This window comes from Trachemys scripta, chromosome 4 (assembly GCF_013100865.1).
Source record: "Trachemys scripta elegans isolate TJP31775 chromosome 4, CAS_Tse_1.0, whole genome shotgun sequence".
NCBI classification, from domain to species: Eukaryota; Metazoa; Chordata; order Testudines; family Emydidae; genus Trachemys; species Trachemys scripta.
In genome coordinates, this window is record NC_048301.1 from 19,896,369 (window position 1) to 19,922,477 (window position 26,109).

The 26,109-nt window shown below is 41.0% G+C and overlaps 1 protein-coding gene across 1 annotated transcript in view; it reads right to left on the reverse strand.

Annotated features, from left to right (window-relative positions):
- Positions 1-26,109, reverse strand: part of KIF26A (kinesin family member 26A) — a 129,144-nt gene that overhangs the window by 75,153 nt on the left and 27,882 nt on the right. The window contains exon 3 of the mRNA XM_034768642.1: positions 12,765-13,265. Coding sequence (XP_034624533.1) covers positions 12,765-13,265 — 501 coding nt within the window. The remainder of the gene's footprint in view (positions 1-12,764; positions 13,266-26,109) is intronic.

The following is a 26,109-nucleotide window of genomic DNA, read 5'->3' on the forward strand; positions in this document are numbered from 1 at the left end:
TTACACAGCCCTCACCACCATCCTATCTGAGTTCCTACCATGATAAATCACTTTTAGTTTGAGTTACAGAATGGGTGTTGAGCCCTCTCTTTGTCCAACAGCACTGAGCTGTCAGTCGGTAGCCTTCCCAGTCAGCATGTGGCCCCTTTCAAATTCTGCCCTGAAATAAGAGCATGAAGTCAAATCAAATTAAGTAAAAAATCTGAAATGAACTAAATTGTACTATAGAATCTCTATGGATAGTAATTCCATGCTTGAAAAATAAGAATATAGTAGTAGGACTATATTACAGACCACTTAACCAGGATGGTGTTAGTGACTCTGAAATGCTCAGTGAGATTAGAGAGGCTATTAAAATAAAAAACTCAATAATAATAATAATGGAGGATTTCAACTATCCCCATACTGACTGGGTACATATCACCTCAGGAAGGGACGCTGAGATAGAGTTTCTTGACACCTTAAATGGCTGCTTTTGAAGCAGCTAGTGGGGCCACTGGACGATCGAGATGCTAAAGGAACACTCAAAAACGATAAGGCATGCAGGGGCAAGATTAGAAAGGCAAAGGCACAAAATGAGCTCAAACTAGCTACGGGAATAAAGGAAAACAATAAGACTTTTTATCAATACGTTAGAAGCAAGAGGAAGACCAAGGACAGGGTAAGACCACTGCTCAGTGAGGAGGGAGAAACAGTAACAGGAAACTTGGAAATGGCAGAGATGCTAAATGACTTCTTTGTTTCGGTCTTCACCGAGAAGTCTGAAGGAATGCCTAACATAGTGACTGCTAATGGGAAGGGGGTAGGTTTAGAAGATAAAATAAAAAAAGAAGAACAAGTTAAAAATCACTTAGAAAAGTTAGATGCCTGCAAGTCACCAGGGCCTGATGAAATGCATCCTAGAATACTCAAGGAGCTAATAGAGGAGGTATCTGAGCCTCTAGCTATTATCTTTGGAAAATCATGGGAGAAAGGAGAGATTCCAGAAGACTGGAAAAGGGCAAATATAGTGCCCATTTATAAAAAGGGAAATAAAAACAACTCAGGAAACTACAGACCAATTAGTTTAACTTCTGTGCCAAGGAAGATAATGGAGCAAGTAATTAAGGAAATCATCTGCAAACACTTGGAAGGTGGTAAGGTGATAGGGAATAGCCAGCATGGATTTGTAAAGAACAAATCATGTCAAACCAATCTGATAGCTTTCTTCGATAGGATAACGAGTCTTGTGGATAAGGGAGAAGCGGTGGATGTGGTATATCTAGACTTTAGTAAGGCATTTGATACTGTCTCGCATGATATTCTTATAGATAAACTAGGTAAATACAACTTAGATGGGGGCTACTATAAGGTGGGTGCATAACTGGCGGGATAACTGTACTCAGAGAGTAGTTATTAATGGTTCCCAATCCTGCTGGAAAGGTATAACAAGTGGGGTTCCGCAGGGGTCTGTTTTGGGACCGGCTCTGTTCAATATCTTCATCAACGACTTAGATATTGGCATAGAAAGTACGCTTATTAAGTTTGCAGATGATACCAAACTGGAAGGGATTGCAACTGCTTTGGAGGACAGGGTCATAATTCAAAATGATTTGGAAAAATTGGAGAAATGGTCTGAGGTAAACAGGACGAAGTTTAACAAAGACAAATGCAAAGTGCTCCACTTAGGAAAGAACAATCAGTTTCACACATACAGAATGGGAAGAAACTGTCTAGGAAGGAGTACGGCAGAAAGGGATCTAGGGGTTATAGTGGACCACAAGCTAAATATGAGTCAACAGTGTGATGCTGTTGCAAAAAAAGCAAACATGATTCTGGGATGCATTAACAGGTATGTTGTGAGCAAGACATGATAAAGTCATTCTTCCGCTCTACTCTGTGCTGGTTAGGCCTTAACTGGAGTATTGTGTCCAGCTCTGGGCACCGCATTCCAAGAAAGATGTGGAGAAGTTGGAGAGGGTCCAGAGAAGAGCAACAAGAATGATAAAGGTCTTGAGAACATGACCTGTGAAGGAAGGCTTAAAGAATTGGGTTTGTTTAGTTTGGAAAAGAGAAGACTGAGAGCGGACATGATAGCAGTTTTCAGGTATCTAAAAGGGTGTCATAAGGAGGAGGGAGAAAACTTGTTCACCTTAGCCTCTAAGGATAGAACAAGAAGCAATGGGCTTAAACTGCAGCAAGGGAGGTTTAGGTTGGACATTAAGAAAAAGTTCCTAACTGTCAGGGTGGTTAAACACTAGAATAAATTGCCAAGGGAGGTTGTGGAATCTCCATCTCTGGAGATATTTAAGAGTAAGTTAGATAAATGTCTATCCGGGATGGTCTAGAGACAGTATTTGCTCCTGCCATGAGGGCAGGGGACTGGACTCGATGACCTCTTGAGGTCCCTTCCAGTCCTAGAATCTATGAATCTATAAGGCAATTGCAGAAAAACTAAATGAATTCTTTGCATCGGTCTTCACTGTTGAGGATGTGAGGGAGATTCCCAAACCTGAGTCATTCTTTTTGGGTGACAGATCTTAGGAACTGTCCCAAATGGAGGTGTCATTGAGGAGGTTTTGGAACAAATTGATAAACTAAACAGTAGTAAGTCTCCAGGACCTGATGGTATTCACCCAAGAGTTCTGAAGGAACTCAAATGTGAAATTGCAGGACTACTAACTGTCATCTGTAACCTATCATTTAAATCAGCTTGTGTACCAAATGACTGGAGGATAGCTAATGTGATGCCAATTTTTAAAAATTGGCTCCAGAGGTGACCCTGGCAACTACAGGCCAGTAAGCCTCACTTCAGTACCAGGCAAATTGGTTGAAACTATCGTAAAGAACAAAATTGTCAGACACATAGATGAACATAATTTGTTGGGAAATAGTCAACATGGTTTTTGTAAAGGGAAATCATGCCTCACCAATCTACTAGAATTCTTTGGGGGGGGGGGGTCAAAAAGCATGCGGACAAAGGAGATCCAGTGGATATAGTGTATTTAGATTTTCAGAAAGCCTTCAACAAGGTCCCTCACCAAAGGCTCTTAAGCAAAATAAACAGTCATGGGATAAGAAGGAAGGTTCTCTCATGGACTGGTAACTGGTTAAAAGATAGGAAACAAAGGGTAGGAATAAATGGTCAGTTTTCAGAATGGAGAGAGGTAAATAGTGGTGTCCCCCAGGGATCTGTACTGGACCCAGTCCTATTTAACATATTCATAAACGATTTGGAAAAAGAGGTAAACAGTGAGGTGGCAAAATTTGCAGATGATACAAAACTACTAAATATATATGGAGATATTCCTATTTTATAGAACTGGAAGGGACCCTGAAAGGTCATTGAGTCCCGCCCCCTGCCTTCACTAGCAGGACCAAGTACTGATTTTGCCCCAGAGCCCTAAGTAGCCCCCTCAAGGATTGAGCTCACAACCCTGGGTTTAGCAGGCCAATGCTCAAATCACGGAACTCTCCCTCCCAGACAGACTGCAAAGAGCTACAAAAGGATCTCACAAACTGGGTGACTAGGCAACAAAATGGCAGATGAAATTTAATGTTGATAAATGCAAAGTAATGCACATTGGAAAAAAGAATCCTAACTATACATATACAATGATGGGGTCTAAATTAGCTGTTACCACACAAGAAAGATCTTGGAGTCATTGTGGATAGTTCTCTGAAATCATCCACTCAATATGCAGCGGCAATTAAAAAAGCAAACAAAATGTTGGGAATCATCAAGAAAGGGATAGATAATAAGACAGAAAATACGATATTGCCTGTATATAAATCAATGGTATGCCCACACCTTGAATACTGTGTGCAAATGTGGTCGCCCCATCTCAAAAAAGATATATTGGAATCAGGGCCAGTGCAAGGAAGTTTCGCGCCCTAGGCAAAACTTCCACCTTGCACCCCCCCCTCCAGCCCTGCGGCAGCTCCCCACCCCCCTTCCGCCCTAAGGCACCCCCTGCGGCAGCTCCCCCCCTGCCCTGAGGTGCCCCCCCTCACAACAGCTCCCCCCCCCGGGGAGCCATGCGGCAGCTCCTCACCCCAGCTCACCTCTGCTCTGCCTCCTCCCTGAGCATGCTGCCCCCGCTCTAATTCTCCTCCCCTCCCAGGCTTGTGGTGCCAAACAGCTGATTGGCGCTGCAAGCCTGGGAGGTGGGAGAAGTGGAGCGGCGACTGCGCGCTCAGGGAGGGGGTGGAGGAATGCTGTAAAAAAAAAAAAAATTGGGGGCACCGCTTTTTGGTGCCCCCAAATCTTGGCGCCCTAGGCAACCGCCTAGTTTGCCTTAATGGTAGCATCAGCCCTGATTGGAATTGGAAAAGGTTCAGAAAAGGGCAACAAAAATTATTAGGGGTATAGAACGGCTTCCATATGAGGAGATTAATAAGACTGGGAATTTTTAGCTTGGAAAAGAGGTGACTAAGGGAAGATATGATAGAGGTCTATAAAATCATGAGTGGTATAGAGAAAGTAAATAAGGAAGTGTTATTTACTCCTTCTCATAATACTAGAAAAAGAGGCCACCAAATGAAATTAATAGGTAGCAGGTTTAAAACAAACACAAGAAAGTATTTTTTCACGCAACACACTGTCAACCTCTGGAACTCCTTGCCAATACTGAACGGGGTTCAAAAGGAAGCTAGATAGAGTCATGGAAGATAGCCATTGATGGACCTATTAGCCAGGATGGGCAGGAATGGTGTCCCTAGCCTCTGTTTGCCCAAAGCTGGGATTGGGTGACAGGGCATGGATCACTTGATGATAAACTGTCTGTTCATTCCCTTTGGGGCACCTGCCATTGGCCACTGTCAGAGGACAGGATACTGGGCTCGATGGACCTTTGGTCTGACCCAGTATGGCCGTTCTTATGTCAGTCAGACAGGAAAAACCTACTGCCGTGTGTTAGGACAAGGGATTTGCTCAGTGAATCCTTTGATGTCACTCCCTCAAGCTTGATTGCAAACATATGGCAACGGGGCAAGGCATAATGACTCCATCACCTAGGACAAAGTCAAATTTGGGCAGCCAGCCTTCATGGCTGCACAGCTGGGGAGAGCCTTAGAGTCAAACTTAAAAGAAAGGCTAATTTTGGAGAAGAACTAAATACAAACTATAGATAAACCATATCTTTGTGTAACACAGTTAAGAAATATACATGGATTTACTTCTCTAAAAGTGTTTTATTTTTAATCTTACAAGTACTACTTTAAGATTCAAGGCAAGCCTCTAATTATTGATTCTTAGTTACACTGGGAAATTACCTCATCTTAGTCTTAAAATTCTATTTATAAGCCTAATAATCTCATCATTGATTACTGTGAGTGTATTCTAATTATAAATCCATTATCTCCCCAACAATGAAATAAGATCAATAATGCACATAAATGAAAAAGGAACTTAAATGCATACGTTAATGCCATTTCAACTAGCATTATTTTATATATCATCTAGAATCATGCTACAACATTAACAATAATATGATAAATCTTTTTCAATTAACATAGTTGATTTGACACTATGTTCTGTAGAGCGGCAATAAATTCCATTAAATATACATATATGAAATTCATGAGAAGTCTAGGCGTTCTAGCTACATACTGTAAATTCTCTATTTTTTTAAATTCAAGTGCTGGAACAGTCATTTTGTAATGGCTTTTTATGTCTGAGTTTCAATAACTAACCAAAACAAAACAAAAAAAAAGGGAAGAAAGTGTCTACTACCACGATCTTTCTGTCTAGGTTACATGGCCCTGATATGTATCATAGCATTCCACCACTCAGGGATGCCATGATTCTAGTGCTTAGGTTCTGGGGCAATGGTGCATTTCACAGGCCTTTCAAAGAGTAGGTTGGGGATTCAAGCCCCACATTAGACAAATGAAACAATTTTGTCCCATCTATAAAAATTATTTTTCTCCCATCAAGTGCATCCACCAGTCCAGGCTCAAGACTACTTGGTTGAGTCCTCCCAGGTCTGAAAGATTTTTTTCTGGTGTAACACTGACAGACCCCGGTCATCGGCAGGTGGGATCAAACCTGGGATCTCTGGAGCTTAGTGCATGAGCCTCTACTACTGCATGATCCAAAAGCCATACGGCTCTTAGCTTAGTCTGTAGAGCAGACTCACCAATCTTTCTCTAAATGGTCTCAGTGCCATTAGGCAGGACAGAACACCACACCCAGGTGTGTGGGTTACACTTGCTCCAAGCGCTCAGGTAAAAGCCAATGATTTCCAGATTACCCTGTCAATCCAGCTAGATTATTATATTGCACCCACCTCTGAAGAAGGGTGCCTATTGGAGACTGACCCTAGGATACAACTTCCAAATAGTCATAAGCATATAAATAGTAGTAAGTAAGTATATAAATAGTTACAAGTGCACCAATTAGAGGGAGAGGACAAAGAAGAAGAGAGGTGAAGGGGCCTCTAAACTGATGGATGAGCAAGACATAAGACCAATAAACAGCCAAGATAAAAAACTGTCCTATTTGTAAAGTCCACATATCCACCTATCAAAAGCCTTATTACCACTGGGACATGAGTGGTAGGAACAAAAATAGGTAAGTAAAACAAAATTGAGAACAAAAAGCGAATACTGGTAGCCTACAATACACAGTATCCAAAAGTAGAATATTCAGACAATGAAATGTTGTAATGCTTGGTGAATGAGCAAAGTAACAGCTTTGCAAATTTCAATAAGAAATTCTATTTCTGACAATACTGTTACTATAGTTCTACTGGAAATACCACTACAGTCTTAGTGGAAAGGGCTTCAATGCTTTGAGGCCTCACTCCGTTAGAGCCAATGTAAAACTCCTTCATATCCAAATTAAGTCAATGTGAAACAGTGACCTTCAGACCTTATGGGATGAAAAAAGTTTTGGGTTTTAGACAGATTCTGTTCTAAAAAATGTGACATTTGATTACCTTTCTGAGATCCAGACTCTGAAGCTGGATTTTTTTCTCATGGGGAAGATTGTAAAAAAGGGAGTGGGATGTTCTGATCAAATGAAATGATTACTTGATCCGGGGATCATAAAGGAGCACACAAGTAGTTCAAGTGGCCTATGACAAAGCAGAAGAAATGGAAACTGGCTGGATGAATAGGAACAGGTAAGGTCCCTGTCAAATCAGTTCAACAAAGGAAGTATATGGTTAAAATCTCTTGAGTGAGAAGAGGAAGATTCTCCGTGTTGCTGTACATTTTATGATACACTTCTTGAGTCGGACAAGGATCGATGGAGCTGAATTTCCATCTTTTTGGAGATTGGGGGGGGCAAAAAAAAAAAACCCCTTAACTAGTTCCCATGAAAACAAATGGAAACTGAAGAAACTGCTCTAAGGGAAAGTGCATTTGGAAAGTTTGAAGGCAGGCACCTTTCTTTACTGGGTGACAGAGAGACACAACCTTCTGAGACACGACTGAGGTGAATTTTACGAAGTATCCTTTGCAAATAATCTCTAGCGTCCACTTATCTTAAATCTGCCCTTAATGGGAACAGGCTGACAGTTCTTTATTACTGCTTGTTGTCTTGATTGTCAACAAAGGCCAGTATGGACTTGTTTCTCCGTGAGAGGCTGTAATAATAATTGCTTAGCCTAGGGGAGTGAAAGGATCAAATGGGTGCTTTTTGGCGTGGGAACTTGCATATCCTGTCTGGGTAGAGAGGGATATAATGGCAGAATCCTACACACCATAGTGTTTGGAGAAAGTAAGTGGAGTCCCCTTCAAGTAGTGAACAGGGAGGCCCTGAGATGATCACACAAATTGATGGTGTGCTTTCCCCTAAAAGTGAAAATATCAGATCACAGCAGAAAAAATAACTTATTTTTAAAATCGTATTCTTTTCAAGCTAATCTCATGATTTTGGAGGGGTCTGGATCACAATTTTTGAACATGTGGTATTGGCAATAATGTTAACCCACTGCCATCCTTTGTCTTCTGCATTTGTTGAAGTAGCACACTGCTGGCATGACAACAATCCCAACGTTCTGCTACGAGAGCATCAAGAAGGGAGATTTTTCCTACCTGTAGATCAGGTTTCTGTCTCGGAACACTCAACAATTTGGACCAATAAAGGTCAGTTAGAGAGCCATCAAAAAAGATTTTGAAAATTCTTTTAAAAATCCTTTCAATATGACATTTATCAATGTATAACAGTAACTGCTGGAAAATAAATCTTGTCATTGCAATATTTTTCACAATTGATTATTTTTTAATAATTTCACTAAGGAAAATATAAGTCACCATAATTACAAAAACAGAATAAAAGAAAGCTAATGAAGGGCTAAATTCTGCCTTCATATGTATTCACTTAAATCCCATTCAATTAAATAGGAGACTCTTGCCTGAGAATTCAAGGACAGACTTTGAATTGTGATTAAAATAACCAGGCCAGATTCTCAGATGGGGTAAATCAGCATAGGTCCTTTGACTTCAATGGACCTATACTGATTTACACCAGCTGAGGATCTGGCCATGTCTGGCCTGATCTAGCAAGGTACTTAAACACATGCATAACTTTAGACATATGAATAATTCCATTTACTTCAACTGGACTATTCATGTTTTTACTGATAGGTGTGTGCTTTTAAGCACCTTGCTGAACAGGAGCCTATATTTGGTCATCTTATTTTGCATGTTATTTCTATTTTTCTAATATTCCAATTTTCCAGTTCTCCCACTGAATTTTTTAAAGCAAATGAGAACAGCGGTTCTCAACCGGGGGGGGGGGGGAAGGGAGGGGTCCATGAGCCCTTTCAAAGGGGCCGCGGAACCCTGTGGCTCAAGCCCTGACCCCCACTGCGTGCCCCCACCCCAGCGAGGCTGAAGCCAGGAGGCACAGGGCTGAAGCCCAGAGACCCAAGCCCTGGTGCTCCCTGTGGGGCAGAAGCCCTGAGCCCACGGGCAGAGTTGGGGACATGGAGGGCATCCCCCCACTTCCAAACTGCAGCACAAGAGCATGGAAGTCCCAAGGGAAGCTCCACACCTCTCCCGAGTCCTCCCTCATCTCCTCTCCCCACCCCCTGGCCAGGCTGGAGGCGGGAAGCCAGAGCCAGGCAGTGCGGGGTAACTGCTGCTCTGGTTGATGCCATGGAGCAGGCAGCGTTCCCTTGTCTCCTGCTGGTGCCCCAGGCTGAAGCTGCTCCTCAGCTTCCAGCCCCCTTGGCTCACGCAGAGGCAGCGGAAAAGAGCCCCCGGGGGGGCAGCTCCATGGCTGGCAGATCCCTCTGGGAACAGGAACTGCAGGGGAGTCCTCCCAACACACAGCCCCTAATATCCCTCTCACTACACCCTGAGCTACGCCCTCCCTGCACCCTGAGCTATCCTCTGCCCACACATAGCCCCTAGCCAGCCCCTCCCTACACCCTGAGCTACCCCGTCTGCACACAGCCCCAGCTACCCCCTCCCTGCACCTCGAGCCACCCAGTCTGCACACAGCCCGAGCTACCGCCCTCCCTGCACCTTGAGCTACCCCGTCTGCACAGAGCCCCAGCTACCCCCTCCCTGCACCCCGAGCTACCCCATCTGCACACAGCCCCAGCTACCCTCTCCTTGCACCTCGAGCCACCCCGTCTGCACACAGTTTGCTGTAATGTTTTTACTGCACTTGGGATAGCTACATTAACCAGTTTAATGTCGTATATAAATACATTTACCTGAAAATGTACAGAAAAACAACTTTTCATGAGTCAATATATTGGCACGTTTCTAAAAGGTTTATATATATTTACATTGATTTATTAGCATCCTGACCAAATTCCAGCAGAGGCAATCACATTTGGTATTCCTAAACTTCCCCATGCAGTTCTTCATTCCTATTCTAAATTTTTGTGTAGGGATGCTATGCATTGCTGGACCTTTGTCATGTTTCAACCCAGAGGTGAAATTGTATTCAATGTGTTAGCTTTGAGATTAAAAGGGCTATTAAAAATAATAATCACACACTTCAACAGCCAGACACCAACCAATTATCTTAGAGTTATATCACCCCAAAAGTTGTTCACTAGCTGTCCAAACTACTAATCATCTCTAGCTGGTCAGTAGTTTTTTTTTTTTCTATTGACTAGAGAGCAATTGGTTGAAGCAACTGATCACAAGACCTTATCTCAACTGAATTGTATCTGCATCTTTTGAACCTTATTCCCTATGTTTTTCCCCCTACATTTTATTCTGTCCTGGTTCCCAAACTGTTTTTCCCCCAATAGTTGAGCCTGCAGCACATAACATTATAATTTATACAGCACCCAAAGTCTGCTAGATGCTTTAAAGATGCATCCCTGTCCCAAAAGTTTATAATCTGAGATCCAAACCCATATAAAAACTGCTGCAATAACACCAAACACTGCAGCTCATGGGTGGGGCATTACTGTGCAATACTTTGAGTTTGAGAGGGGGATTTAGGAGGGAACACTTTGATTTGAAGATTATTGTAAAATATTCATAATTTTTCTTTTACTATATTGTCCTTGAAACTGGTCATACGGAAAACATGTTTGTACATGATGGATGTCATAATACTCTATGACCATACACTCTAGGGCTCTTTTATCTGTAACCTTGAGGGTTACACCTCTGCCACAGACTTGCTGTGTGACTGTGAGCTAGTCACTTAGCATGTCCATTGCCCAGTCTTTAAAATGGGGATAAGACCTAATTCACATGCTGTACTGAGTTGAGTGTTAATTCATTAATACATGTAAAACACCTTGAGCTCTTTGGATAGAAAGCTACTACTTAGTATAGTAAACACATTATTTCAAGAAGCATCCTCTCTTATGCATCCTGTATATGAACTAGAGCTGGCCAAAAGTCAGAATTTTGCATTTCAAAATTTGGTTTTACTCCAAAACATCTAATGATCCTTTCCGGTCTTAAACTCTATGAATCCACATTTTTCAAAATTTCTCATAGTCCATAAATCTTGCAGAAGTTTCATTTCAAAAACACCAATACATGGTGCTTTCAAACAAAGTGTTCTCCCCAGGACAGGCAGCTGCTGAGTGAACTTCACATTCTTCTCAGTCTCACTGCTGCTGTTGCATTCCATCTGGCTTGAGAATGTGGACTGTCCTGGAACCGCAGACCCTGGAAACCTGTCCCAGAAGCTCAGGGCTCCTTGCTCTGCAGTAATGCACCTGAAAGCTGTGACACCCCCACAGCAGGAAGGCTGAAAACTTGCAAGGCCAGGTATGGTGGGGGTGCCCAAGAGTCATGAACCGGAGAAGCCTGGAATCCCCAGCTGGGCAGTCTGCATGCCAGGACTACCCAGCAGCCTATCAGGCAAGCTTGAAGGGAACCAGGCAGATTTCCCCAGCAGTCTCTTCCCCTCCCCAATAACTGTTTCCTCATTTCATCACTCTCCTGTGACATATACAGAATTTGAAAGATAGCACACCATTATACACAATATTGTCTAGACTTCTACCTGGTATTTACATTGACATTCTATACAATACCTTTCATTCATACAGCACCTTTCCATGCAGAGGTTCCCAAGGTGTTTTAAAGACCCAAATGAGCTAGTTTCTGCTTTTTATTTTTTATCACTGTAACTATATGGTAAATCCATCTGAGTTCCATGGCGATACTGCAGATTTACATCATGGTAACTGAGATCAGGATCTGTCTGTGAGTCTGCGTAATCATTTCACTCACCACTGAAAGTCGGCCCCCTCTAGGATACAAACACAGTAGCCCTTCTGTAACTGCAACATTACACAGCCGTGTTTTTAGAAGGCAAAGTGTCCTGCTGAACTTGGAGCCCAATCAGCTGAAGCTACCAAACAAATTTAGGCAGTGATTATGTACAAGGATGTAAATTGATATACAGTAGTATGCCAAACTGAATCTGAAATCAGTCCAGAGCCAACAGTTCCAATCTTGCAAAATCTGCTGCAGGATATTTAAATGGCCACCAGTAGACTTCAATTTGTATAGATCTCATCTAAATGGTGGCACCTCCAACAGCACAATGATGGGGTATTAGGTCAGTATTTTTTTTTTTTTTAAGTAAAATTTCAAAGAAAAAAGAAGAAGAAGAGTGTCACCTACATAGCAAACAACTTTTGGTCTGTTTTCTTGAGGGTCTTTTAATGACCAATACAGATCATACAAAATTGGTAATGGACTCTCTTTTCAAGGTAACAAGCTTCTCTATACGACTTTTTCCAAAGACAGATGTTCTATGTTATAAAGAGATGCATACAATCCAGGAGTTGTTTAAAAACAGACATCACTGGAATTCAGAGTCAAAAATACAATGATCTTAATGGGCACAGAGCAATATTCTAACATTCTGAACAGCCTTTTTCTATAGTAGTAACTGTCCTGCAATAAATTAAACTTCAGAATTCCTATATCTCCACTGCCATATACGAATAACTTCCACTGCATTCAACAGGGCTCCAGAAGTTCAGCATTATACTCAGAATCATGAGTCAAATTCATCCTTGGTATAAATCCCCTGAAGTTTATGGAGTTATGTCATGGATGAATTTGGCCATTGGTGTTTTTTAAACCCAGACATGTGGTGTGTGAAAGTTAAGATCACCATCTGTTATAGGCAAAGCTGAAATGTGTGCAAAGAGATTTGCAAAAAGGTTGTTCTATCACCTGAAATCAGAAGCAAATTAACTGTTATGTACACTGGAAAAAAACATCATTTTAAAGTTCCTTTCAACTCTAATTTCTCGAGACATGGTTCACAGCAATTTGAGCTGATTCTCTAAAAAACTAATAATCTTTTTATCCGAGTTGCCAGTACTTACTAGACAAGCTTGGGGAAGAAAGCTGTTCACCCTGGAGATACTCCACATCCCCTCAAGGTATTGCTGAGCCTGGATAGTCACGGAGCTCAAAGCACCACTGAGGCCGCTGGGAGCCACAGTTACTTGAACACTGGAGTTTGGAAAACTGCTTGTGCCTTGAGGCCATCCAAGTCCCCTCTTTCTCTCTGTCCCAGAGAAAAGGTTTGTTGATTTTCCGGGCTGTCTGCCCACCTGCCCAGCAACGAGCGGCAAATCCCTTTGGGATGACACAGTCACCATCCTTGGTAAGACACTGGTCACTCCTCCAGAGCTTTGAGGGAGGCCGGGTACTTCTTGATAGCTGGCTTGGTTAAGGGTGTGGATCATTTGAATGGCTTCCTGCTTCAGCTGATTCAGGTGGGTGGCACAAATTTCACATCTGCTCTCTCCTTCATTCCTGTTTTTCTGTAAATAGTCAGGCACTTGAAGCTTATCAAAAATTAAAGCTGATAATCGTGGGTCCTAAAGACAAAAAAAAAAAAAGTAGAAAAAAGAAAATCAGTCCAAGACAAACACAGAAAAAGGAAATACAGTCTACAACTCACTCTTCATCCTTAGTGGTACTTGTAGTGAAGGTATATTGCTAACTCTCAGGCTTCAGCTGAGTACCCTGCCAGACTCACAGCCCGTAACTGATTAATCAGTCATAAGCAGCTTCATTTGTATAATGCCCAGCATGAAAATTATTATCAGAGTTTAACAGTGGAACTTGTGGTGCACTTGATAACTACTCATCTACTTACCCTCCTAATTAACTCTTCTTTTGAAATGTGCCCATGTTTTTCATGCTCAGCAACAACGTTGTTTCTGGTGCAGACCCTACTAATATCATAATGCATTTCAAAGGCATGCAATCATCTTAAACCCATGAAAATTAGACCTCAGAGCACTAAACAGATTAAAGCGTGACCTGGTAAATGTTTTGTGGTCCTTGCCCTCAGTGTTGAATAATCAAGTAGCATCAGAATTAGTTTACCTGATACTGACCGCAGTTGGCTCCTCTGTTAGTTGGGAACTACATTTCTGAAAATTGTGATCTAGGCGATGGCAATATTGTCTTACGCTACAACTGCTTTGATGAAAAAAATACATTTGGAGCCTACCGCAACCTTCAGAGGTGGGCATGCCAAGAAGCTGATTTGAAAGCAACACCTATTTTATTTCCACTGACTAAGCTTTTCTCTTTCAAAATCATTTCATGCCTGTCCAGACACTTTAAAACCCATCGCTGTGCTTTCAGTTCAGAGATACAGTAATCTATCTCCTAAAACACGCAACTGCCTCTCCTCCCCAACAGACTATTCTAAGGATTAGGGAAGAGATTAAATCCAGCTCTGTTGTTAATCTGCTACCAATACCTAATGCTGTGCAATGAAACTGACCAACTTCAAGAACTCATGTTGAGCTCTCCAGGCAATTAAGGTTTTAATGAAAGATCACAGAGCAGCCCAAGATTTATTTGTTTCATTAAAAAAAAGTGAAAAAATGTTTAATTTGCTTGTTAATGATGAGGGCAGACAAAGCTAGTAACATAGCCATATCGTGTGTGCTTACAGTATACCCAGATTAGTACACTTTAAAAAAAAAAATGTGTTACTTTATGCTAAACTGTGATTGCTTTCAAGGAAATGAACAGCTTACTAGAAGTTCAACTTATTCTATTTTTAATTAGAATATACATCAGTAAAAACTGTTTTTAACAATCCTGGCACTGATCTTTTTGCTTTGCGTATTATTCTTTTCCAAGTGAGCTATTTCCCTGCAGTTTGAATTTAAAAAGTCCAAAAACACTATTTAACAACCCAGGCAGAATCTTGGACTTGATTTCATCATCATCTGCTGGAGTACTCTTGCAATGTTTTCTTAAACATATCTCACAAAATACAACACTGCTGTTGATAGAAGCTGTTAAGAGTGTATTTAGCATCACACCATTCATTAGCGAATATCATTAACTATTGTATTTCTTTTCATTATGCTCCTAAATTATTGTCCCTTAAATGAATATCTAAACACTGATACTTCTAAGCCTTGGAAATTATAAAGTATTAGTGCCTAGGGCACTACACCATTAGAATGAAAAAGAAGTTTTGTTGCTACTGCTTGAACAATTATTTCCCCAGTACATTGTATTAGTGAACGGACTTCTGGATTCAAATAAAGGTGCAGATTTTACTTTGGCTCTGCTCCTTTTATGAAGTTTGACACTAGTAAAACTCTACAGGAGTTGCTCACAGTCATGACAGAGGAAGCCCTTCCCCTCTCCAATCTACTGAGAGATTAGAACACATAGATAAAGAACCCCGGATCAGGCAGGAAGGAGCAAGTAATATTTTAGGATCTTCTAATCCACCCCTAAGCAGAAATGAACCCTGACAAATAGAAAATGAAAAATATAGTTTCTCTAGGGGCAATCCTGCACACACTACTGAGCGCTGTAAATACTGTAATACTGAACATACTCTCACTGTCTACTAAGGGTAGGTCTACACTTACCCGGTAGTTCAGCGGCAAGCAAATCGAACTTCTGGGTTCGATTTATCTCGTCCAGACAAGACGCGATAAGTCGAACCCAGAACTGCTCGCCGTCGACTGCGGTACTCCAGCTCGGCGAGAGGAGTAGGCGAAGTCGACGGGGGAGCCTGCTTGCCGCGTCTGGACCAAGGTAAGTTTGAACTAAGGTACTTCAAACTTCAGCTACGTTATTCACGTAGCTGAAGTTGCGTACCTTAGTTCGAACTGGGGGGTTAGTGTAGACCTGCCCTAAGAAAACTAAATGGTACTAAGATCAGTAGTAAAGTGTTTCCAGGATAGAACTCTCTGAGCCAAACCTAGGATGACCAGATGTCCTGATTTTATAGGGACAGTCCTGATAGTCGGAGCTTTTTCTTACATAGGTTCCTATTACCGCGTCTTCCCCACCACCCCCATCCCCATCCTGATTTTTCACACTTGCTATCTGGTCACCCTAGCCAAACCCCACAAACAATGACACACCTGATTAGCTTTACTCACGTGAGCAGTCCCACAAGAAACACATACTTTCCAGGTATAGTGCTATTTAGTTCTCTTAAGAGCCAATGCTACATCAGTGGGACTAATCATGTGAATAAAGTTAAGCCCAAGCATAAGTGTTTCCAAGATCTGGGATTATGTGACTAACAGGGCAATGCTAAAATGCTATCAAATATTTAAAATAAGCAAATTACTACATGAAAATGTTTTCTGATACAAAAATGTGTGTCTGATGTAAAGAAATCAGTAAGCCTAATTCTGCTCCTCCTTACACCTCGTTTCCAGCAGGGTAACTATTGACCTCAATAGACTTACTCTGGATTTAAACCAGTGTAAGAGAGAACAGAATGAAGCCCATCATGCATGGATATGTGAAGTGATTGATACAAGTTCAATCAAATGTGCAAAGTTACAAAATCAAGATGATACATAAATGTTTTTAAAAAACAACTTCTTTAGGAAATTACACTGCACCGCTCATATAACTGTATTGTATTGTAGATTTAACTATTCTAATTCACTATAAAAACGGTCTCTCCTTTCCAGTGGTTGGATTTTATGGAGCAGTTGCAGGAGGCCGTTTAAACTACTCAAGCCGTTTCTCTAATCACTTCTTGCAGCTCAGCCCATCCTCCTCCAGCTTCTCACTGAGGGACCAGCTGTGCAGATGGTTTACTTTTATTTTTCCACTCGGTGTGACAAAAACACCTGGCTAACGGATGGGTGTGAAGGGTAAAGGAAACACAAGTTACTGTTAAAAACATTAAACGTAACTTAAAAGTTAAACCAGCCCAATGAAAGGGATTTCACTACCCTGTGACAATCCCGACTCCTACTGAATCTCCACTTCAATAGCCTCAGCTCTAATAAACCTTATGGGGAAGTTACACTCACATGTTTTACAGAGGGAAGACATTAAAGTGACCAAATGTGCTCTGTGCACTGCAAGCAAGAGGGGGGAGAATTCCAGCCACAATTACTGCCTCACAGACAGAAGGAAAAGAGCCAGACAAGGAAGGTTATGTGGTATGGTAAGGACCTCAACATTTCAGACTAAGCAGTGCTCCAACAACATTTTAATCTGTTACACTACAAAGGAAGAGCAGTTGTCTTTTACACTGTAGACAGATATGTTGATCTTTCACTCAAAGCACATTAACAAATCATACAGTACTTGTCACACCTATCATGCTACCTCTCTATATCTACTTTGTGTACATCATTAGTAATTATCTGCAGAATGCTTGAAGGAGTTGAATGGCATGGTGCAGTTTACACTGATAGCTTCCCCTGTTTCTGAAAACCTAATTTCACTTTTAAGTAGGGTGTGAAAAATTGGGACGGGGTGGGGGGTAATAGGAGAAAAATAAGAAAAACACCCCAAAATCGAGACTGTCCCTATAAAATTAGGACATCTGGTCACCCTACTTTTAAGCTTGTTTGCTACTGTATGTGAATTCTGGAAGTGCATAATCAACCTGTAGTAAAGGCACAATCCAGCAAACTTTTACTCATGAGAGTAACACAGATGGTCCTATTAGAGCCAATGCACTGAGGGAGAGCCCAATCCAATGCTCCATGAAGTCCCAGGAAGTAAGCACTATTCACATTAATAAGATCCATGGCCCGGTCCTGCCAACCTTTAAGTGAGTTGTCCTTGCTCACATGAGTAATCTTACTCACTTCAGTGGGTCTACTCACTTGAGTGAGGATTACTCACACAAGCAACAACTGCAGGACTGAAAAGTAAGGAAGGTAGATTTTAAAGACCCTGATTCTGTTCCTAGTAAATCTATGGGTAAATCTCTCATCTACTTCAACATGAGCAGGCCTGGACCCAAAGTTTGCCTTAAGGTTTTATATTACTGTCATCAAAGAAACAATCTCAAAACAAGCACAAGTAATGAAAAGGTAGTTTAAAAAAAAGAGTGAAAGAGAGAAAGGAGAAATCAGTAATTTTAATTCACACTTCTCTATCTGATTTCTGTCTCAGCTATTGCATTTCTACCTAATCAAATTTGACAAGGACCAATGAATTTGCAGACTATAAGGCTGCAATATATTCTATTTGCCACAAAAAAGAAAGCATGGGTTTTCTTTAGTTAATATTTTTTTAAATAAAGGTTTCAAAGCATTCCTCACAACTGTAAAATGCAAGAGGCTGAATCAATTCCCATTGAAGCTGATAGGAATATTCCAATCCACTGTAATGGTAACTGGATCAGGCCCTAAGGCCAGAATTTTCAGAAGAACCAAAACTTCCCTCTAGGCATCAAAACAAGTGGCCAATTGTAAAAAAAGATCAGTACCCAACATGCCTTGATAGGAGCGGAGCTCTTTTGAAAATCTGACCCAACTTGTGGGTGCTGAGCCCTTGAAAATCTGCCTCTGAATTCTTTTGAAATTTTGGCCCCATATGTGCATTCACTTACTTAAAGTCTGCAGATGGGTACTTTTGTCTAGGCAACCACAAGCAATACTGGCTATTCTTCCACTGCAAAACAGAAAAAGTTTAATCTTTAAACCTTACCTTCAGCTATTTACTTCATATGTCCACGCTAACCAACAGGAGAGAAAGAAGAAAAGCATCTGGATTCTCACTTAAGAAACTGCAATCATTGAAGTAATACCCACCCATCTTGTAACCTTATCCTTTCAGTGAGAATTTATACCTGTAGTGTGAACAAATGATGAAAGAAACTGCCAGCAACCATCCTTACTAATTACCTACAGGTCTCTCCTTGTTCATATAATTCAAGTGAATCTTGAACAATATGCTGCATTAAACTAAATTCTTAGTTTTAAAAGCAAAATATTCAAAGAAAACTAAATGTCATCTTAAAAATAGACCTAGCTGCACACCATTTTTCAAAGATGTTTTCTGAGAAAGGAATGTACTTTCTCAGTGCAAAAGGATCAATGTTAATGACTTTTTAACTTAATTGCCTTTCCAGCTTTCTGCTGTGTTGCTTACAAATTAGTTTTTACCTTACATGACATTGTGCAATATCCACTAATATCTTCTATATTGATAAACACTTTGAAGGTTGATGCTTGCGTTCAATTATCTATTCACGGATAGAAAAAAAGAACACAGTGCTCAGCAAAACCAGAGGCCATTCAGTGTAATCAGAGAAAGAGCAGGATGAATGGTTCATTTTCAAAAACCTCAACCACATGTATCATGTAAGTGACATCATAGGGCAGGCACTAATTATCCTATGGAAGGGAGAATATGAGTTATGTTTCTTCAAGTAACCCATGCTGTAAACTCACAATCCTCCTGCCATATATCCTCCTAGTATATATGCAGTAAAGAAAAAAACTTGCAAAATCCTCACAAGAAAAGTATTGACTAGATGTCACTGTTTATTTTAAACGCTAAATGTAAGCTGAAAATTGTAAATGTACTTGAAAATATCTCTCTGAATAGGGAGGCTTGCACACCACGTCTTCAGAGCTACTAAAACATGCCTACACTTAAAAACAATTATATTCCTTTTTAAGGCCAAATCTTGCCCACTCTCCCCACGTAAGTCCCCCACTACCTTTAATGGGACTATTCATTTAAGGCAGGAGAATTTGGTCCTCCCTGTGCAGCTGTCAGTGGTATGTCTGCAAATTTTATTTAAACATTCATTTAATATTCAGTTTGGGGGCCAAATCCTCATCTGGTGTACCTCAGCATAGCTTCAGTCAGCTGAAGATCTGGCCCTCGATCTTGTGTTTTAACTGTAGCTAATCCAGAGAATTTTGAAAATTGATTTGAGCACATTTGAATACCTGATTTATAAATAGGTTGCATGACTTTACGATAACATTCATTTGTATAACCAAAGTGAAGTGCTATGTTAAATCTTCTTGAAAAGAGATGTCACCTTACACTAAAAACTATTGCAATGTGTTTAGTTATTCTAAAGCCTCAACTGAGCTCTTTTAAATTCCATTTCCTGCCCACTTTAATGTACTTTAGTGGCCCACAGTAAAGTTAAAGCCATAGGTGTGTGTCATAAAGATGAATTGTGCTATTGGAATGCATAATACAGTGGAAACAGGAAATGAGAGCAATCTGGTTTATTTACATCTCAGACGCCCATCAGCACCTCAAACTACTCCCCATTGGTTACAAGGTCCTTTCCTGTTATCTTGTTGCATAGGCCCCTGCAACGATTTGACTTGTAACCTCTCACAATGAAAGGGTAGAGGCTGATTGCTCAGAGATCTGTGTTTGTGAATAGGCAGGCTATTGAAGCAAAAAGCCCTGCAGTGTGTTTAGTTGAAAGAAAACAAAATAAAGGTAATGGTTGTGATTTAAAGTAATTAAAGGACACAAACAAAATGTAGAATCCCAAAGAGATCCACTATCACAATTAAATTTAAAGTTAATACAGGAACCAGACTACTTTGGAAAAACACTAATTACTATCTTACAAAATATTACTTTTAATCTCCTTTCTTTACGATCTAATTAAAAAGATATTTTACTTGCATTTGAGTCAATTTTAGGGGTATTCTGTGTATTCTATAAATTACACATCCAAACGAGTATGCAATTTTATGCTTATTTTAATAGAGTATAACTTCATTTTAAAATGATTACTTTTAATTTGTACGTTTATTGTTAGTTTTAAGTAATCCTTTAATTTTTTCTCTCTCTCTATTCTGTGACTTACTGTAACTTCACAATGCAAACTCAGCACTGATTTTGTTCAGATGAAAATGTGCTCTTACAACATCCATTTGCTACTTTGTCTCTATCATAGTATCATCTTTTATAATATAGACTTTTGGAAAATAGTTATAAAGCCATCACTACACTTATAGCTAATCCACTGGGTCTCAAAAGCTCTCCTTTGAATGTTAATTTTTAAAAAATGTTTAGACAAAAACCTTTGAGAGAAATTGGATATTTTAAATAAAACTTGATCAGTTTTCTATTTTTAATTATTTTCCTCTTTGAGGCTGGGGAGTGAATTCTCACTGGTGTATTAGTGCTTTAACTTTGATCATTACTGAATTGTATGGAAGAGCACAACATTTTTTCTTAAAGCAAATTTAGTATTTGTGAAAGGTGCTAGATTGACATCTCTAAAGCCTGTCCTCTATGAACCACAGAAGTCAAGAGTCTGATGCCCTTACACGTGGCAAAGTAGTGCCTTAATCCATGAGTAGTCTCAATTATTTCAATGGGACTGTTTGAGTAGTAAGGTACTACTGAATGCTAGCAAGAATCTGTACAGTGTACACAATTCACATCGCTCTGTCAAAATGTGCTTCAGAACTCTATTTTAGAGGAACCACCTTGTCAGGGAGAAAAGGGTATTTTAGTCTCTAATACCCATTCAGTCCTTGGACTCTGCTGAAAGCGATGATTGTGGTGGTCAGTTTTGAGAAGTGGACTATCATCTCTGACAAGAAACAGGATTGAGACCAACATCCTATTTCATACAGGCACTGGAGAGGTAGGAGATGAACAACTCTTTGGGCCAGATCTTCGGCTGGTATAAACGGGTGCAGTTCTGTATATTTCAACAGAGCTATGTTCATTTATATCGGCTGGACATCTGGACTTTTCTATTTGTACAGCTCAAAGCTTCTGGATTCCTACTTCAGTGAAAATAATGTCAACTTGGAAAACCTGGACATGACTCTCTGGAAAAAATGCTTGGAGTACACAGGACAGCTGTATACAAATTCTTGTGTTGTTCCAGTCAAGCCATCTCAATCCAACTAAAAGGATGTTTAACAGCAAAAGTTAGGAAGTTGACATTTTTCTTAAATTTTTCATAAAACAACGTCTCATATATTTAATTTCACCTTAAAAGGCCAGCACATGGCGTAACATCAGACCCATTTAATGTATCTTTCACTTGCTCATTTTATCAATTACTTTTTTAGTGAATGAACACTTGAGGAATATAAGGTAATGGCTCAGCTTTCAGAAGAACGAGGGCTGCCTATTGTGTATTCCGACTAGAAGCTACAAATTGCCATATGCAGATGTGTAGTTAGCACACCAGGCGGTCTAGCTCCAGAGACAATGTATCTCACATGATAATTAAAGTGTCAGTGCTTCAGCAAAGACTGACTTGCTGGCTTGACTTGACTTTAAATTTACAGTGATGGGGATCACATCCTCTCTGTGGGGTGAGACTTTTCCCCCTCCCTCCCACTTGGACTTTGTTCAGAAAACTAAGCAGGAGGGGGGCAAAAGAGGAGGAGATGGAATCCTAACTCCCCAAACCTACAGGCAAGCCATGTGTGGCTTCAAGACAGTGGTTCCCAGTCCCTCGGCTGGCACAGGGTCACAAACAGGAGACACTACCTCTCCACTCCTCCTTTGAGTCACTGCATAAGCATAGATCCCATGGCCTTTCCATCTGCCCACGCCCTGAAGACAGTTCTGCACTTTTCAGAGGTGGTTCAGATACCCCTTTTGCAGCCACTCCACCTATCCCTTCCCATCACAGCCCCACAGCGGGTCTTAAGTGATGTGGAGGGGCATTACAGTCACACTGCCAGAGCCAAATCCTCCTCCAGATGCCCCTGGTGCCATTCAGGTAGCTGACTCCCCCTCCCGTGTGGCAAGGGGAAAATATGCAAATAGATCCTGCAGGATCATCCCCCAAAGAATCAAAGAACCTTTCTATGAAAATCCCTTGGCCATGAAATAATGATCTCAGTCACACAAATGGGAGTTGAAAAAGACTTTTTAAACAAACCCAGTTTCTCCCCTCTCAGAGCAGGACTGTTCTCTACAGTTTCGTTAAGCAGGGTACTGACCACACATACTTTCTTTGCACAGCACCACGCAGACTACAGTCTTGCAGACTGACTTGCAGTTTGTGCTCAAGTGTCATGAGTGAGAGGGCAGAGGCACCAACAGGATAGATTTTAAATGCCCTACTTCCCTTTGGAGGCTATTTCACAATCCAAGCAATTCAAAGTCAGAAAGTTTTTGAGCATGCATTTTTCTTGCCTTAAGTTTCTGCCTTTACTCCTAATTGTACCCCTTTTTACAACCCTAAATAATTCCTCATCTCCTACATATTTACATAGTCTATTATCACAATCCCCCACACTCCTTAGCAGTTGCCTAGCCAAGACATACATATGCAGCTCTTTTACAAATAAATCCTTCCAGCCACATATTCAAATCTGTTGCTCTTCTCTTCATTCTCTCCAGTTTGTCTGGAATTTTCTGAAACTGAACACAATATTCCAAGTTACAAATAACCAGGGCCCAGAATTGATAAAAGTGCACCAACTTCAGTACCTTCAGCTAGAATAGTGATTGTAGGGGGCTCATTAAAAAGCCAAGATGCTCTGTGAGAGAAAGTAAACCAGCAGTATTTGATTATAAATGGAAAGACATCCAAAAGAGAACTGATGAAGCACCAGTTATGGTGACAACAGGGTGGCATGACACCCATCTGCAGGCTTATCTCTTGACTGTGGATTTTATGACATCTTCATGAAGAATTTATTAGGTAAACACATTGCTCAATGGACCCAGAGACATTTCTTCCATGTTTTCAGGAGGAACAGATACCATGTAACAAAAGCGAGTTTTCCATCACACATATAGGATGGGTATACAGAGGTATCAAAAGATCTCTTATTTAGGATGAAAACAAGGGATAATGGGAACGGCGAACCGCGGCCACTGGGAGCTGCAAGCAGCCATACCTGCGGACGCTCAGATAAACAAAGCGTTTCGTGGCCCGCCAGTGGCTTACCCTGAACAAGCCACGAACCAAGTTTGGGAACCCTGATATAGTGGAATGTTTGTATTGTCATTTGTTTTCTAGGCCCTTCTGGAAGAAAGAAACCTAACCCAACACATGTTAGGAAGAAATAGCAGGTATTAGTGAATGGAGGGTTTCTTTAAGAAGAGAAATTACAGCCTCAGAGTGAAATCCTGGTCCCACTGAAGACAGTGGCAAAACTCCTATTGACTACAAAGGAGACAAGCATCCCCAGCCTAACCCAAAATCAGCTATGAACATTTTTCTCTCATTGAGCTGTCTATTTATTTCGGGGGAGGTTCATGCAACCAATGTATGCAGAGTTTTTGGATGATGAATTGAATTAATATGGAAAATTCCTTCTACTTTAAAACTGAAATAATGTGGCACTAGATTTTATTGTCTCCATTTTTCATTAAAAAACTCAATCAACTATGTTTTATTGCTATTATAAAAAGCAAATATACATTTAAAAAAGAAAATCTGTGTATATATGTCTTGCTAATATGGTTATGATAAAACTTGAAAGCCAGTAGGGGTGCATTTACACAGCAGCTAGGAGGTGTGCTTCCCAGCACTAGTCGACTTACACCTGCTAGCTCTGCTCAAGCTAGTGTGCTAAAAATAGCAGTGTGGCCACAGCAGCAAACGCAGCAGCTCAGGCTACCAGCTAGGGTTGCTACCCATCCAGGTTTTACCCAGAAAGTCCAGATTTTGGCTTCTGTGTCCAGGTGCCATTTAGGGTCGCTAGGTTCTCAGTTTTCAACTGGAAAGTCCAGTCAAAAAGGGGACCCGGCAACTCTAAATGGCACCCAAACTAAAAGTCCATTTCCCTCAGGGTGGAGGGAGGTGCCAGGTCATTAACTCGCGACAGCCCCTGCTCAGTTACCTCCTACCTGCAGGCAGGCTCCTTGAGACTATCCAGCAAGCGACGGGAGGGGAGGGGAGAAGGAGAGAGGAGCGAATAATGGGGGTGGGGCCTGGGGCGGAAAAGGCGGAGCAGGAGCATTACCTTGGGGGTCTGGTTATCAGTAATTAGAAAGGTGACAACCCTACTACCCACCCAAGTACAATCCTGCCCAACTCCTGGGTATATATACACTCAGGCAGCCAGCTCAAGCCACCACCCATGCCATTGCATTCACACTGCTAATGTTAGCATGCTTGCTCAAGCAGAGCTAGAGTGTGTATGTCTACCCAAGATGGGAATTACGCCATTCAGCTGCTATGTAGACATACCCTAAGACAGCTCCAGGAACACCTATGGTGTAGCTGTTCCACGAATTCACAGAGTTTAAGGCCAGAAGGAACCATTATGATCATCTAGTCTAGCCAAAGAACTTCATCCAGAAGAACCAGTGACCCCAATGATCCTACTTAAAAAAAGGACACTTCACTATCTCTCAAAATTGCACTAGAAGTCACATCTGCATACCCTCAAAAAACAAAGTGCATTTAAAGGAGTCATATTTTTACATACAGCGAATGTGAATACTGTACAATAAAAACACATATGGGCAGATCCGCGGCTGGTGTAAATTATCATAGCTCCACTGGAGTCCATGGTCCCATGCCAATTTACATGAGCTGGGGCTCTGGCCCCAAAACTTTACTACCTAAGACACAAACATTGTCATCTTGAGAAATCTGAATGACTTCCTGAATTCCCAACTCCCAACATAAGCCCCCCCCCACTGTATAATAGTAATATTTGATTTATCCTTGTCGTTCTGTTCTCAGAGAAACTCATTATGCAGGAGTATGCTCAAAAATGTGCATTTTATTGCACAAGGCTGAGGCCATGATTCACGGGGAAAACTTGCATGGAAGCTATGGACTAGGATGTTGGAGCTCCAGCTCTGATCAGCAAAGAAGCACAGGTATAAATTAACCCGGGTATTTCATAAAAGCTCCTGCATGTAAAGATTAGGAAAGATTGGTGAAAGCCCATATTCTGAAGAGCCATTCATCACAGACAAAGGCAAGTCAAATAAATAAAAAAAGGGAATGACAAAGCCGCACAGCCAGCCCATTCAGCCACCTAACTACATGACAGCCCAAAGGCATCTCCAGAGCCATCAGAACAACTGTCTGTGGAACCTGCCAATGAGCCAGATGCTGCTGCTGGAATAATGCTTGTGTTAACATAAATTCAGAGATGCGAGATGCTTAACAGAGAGAGAGAGCAATCAATTTTCACTATTATCATGTGGCTGCCAAGCTTTACTACTATGCCACGGAGACATGAAAACAAACTTTGTCAGAAATATTTTGATTCTTTTGACAGCCAACTTTTTTTTTTCTCCCTTCTATTTAAAAACAAGCGGTGATCTGGGTGTAACTATAAATGACCTGATGCTTTTCCTGTGTTAACAACAGAACCAGGAAAGAATATCATTCGCTAAAGAGTTCATTGCCAAAAAGCCAATGAACTTATCATACAGTTTAGGAAATTCCTATCTTGCACACCAATTAGTGACCCAACAATGATTGATTTTATGATCCCATATTGACTTACAAAGAGAACTTCCTTTGGGGCTCAA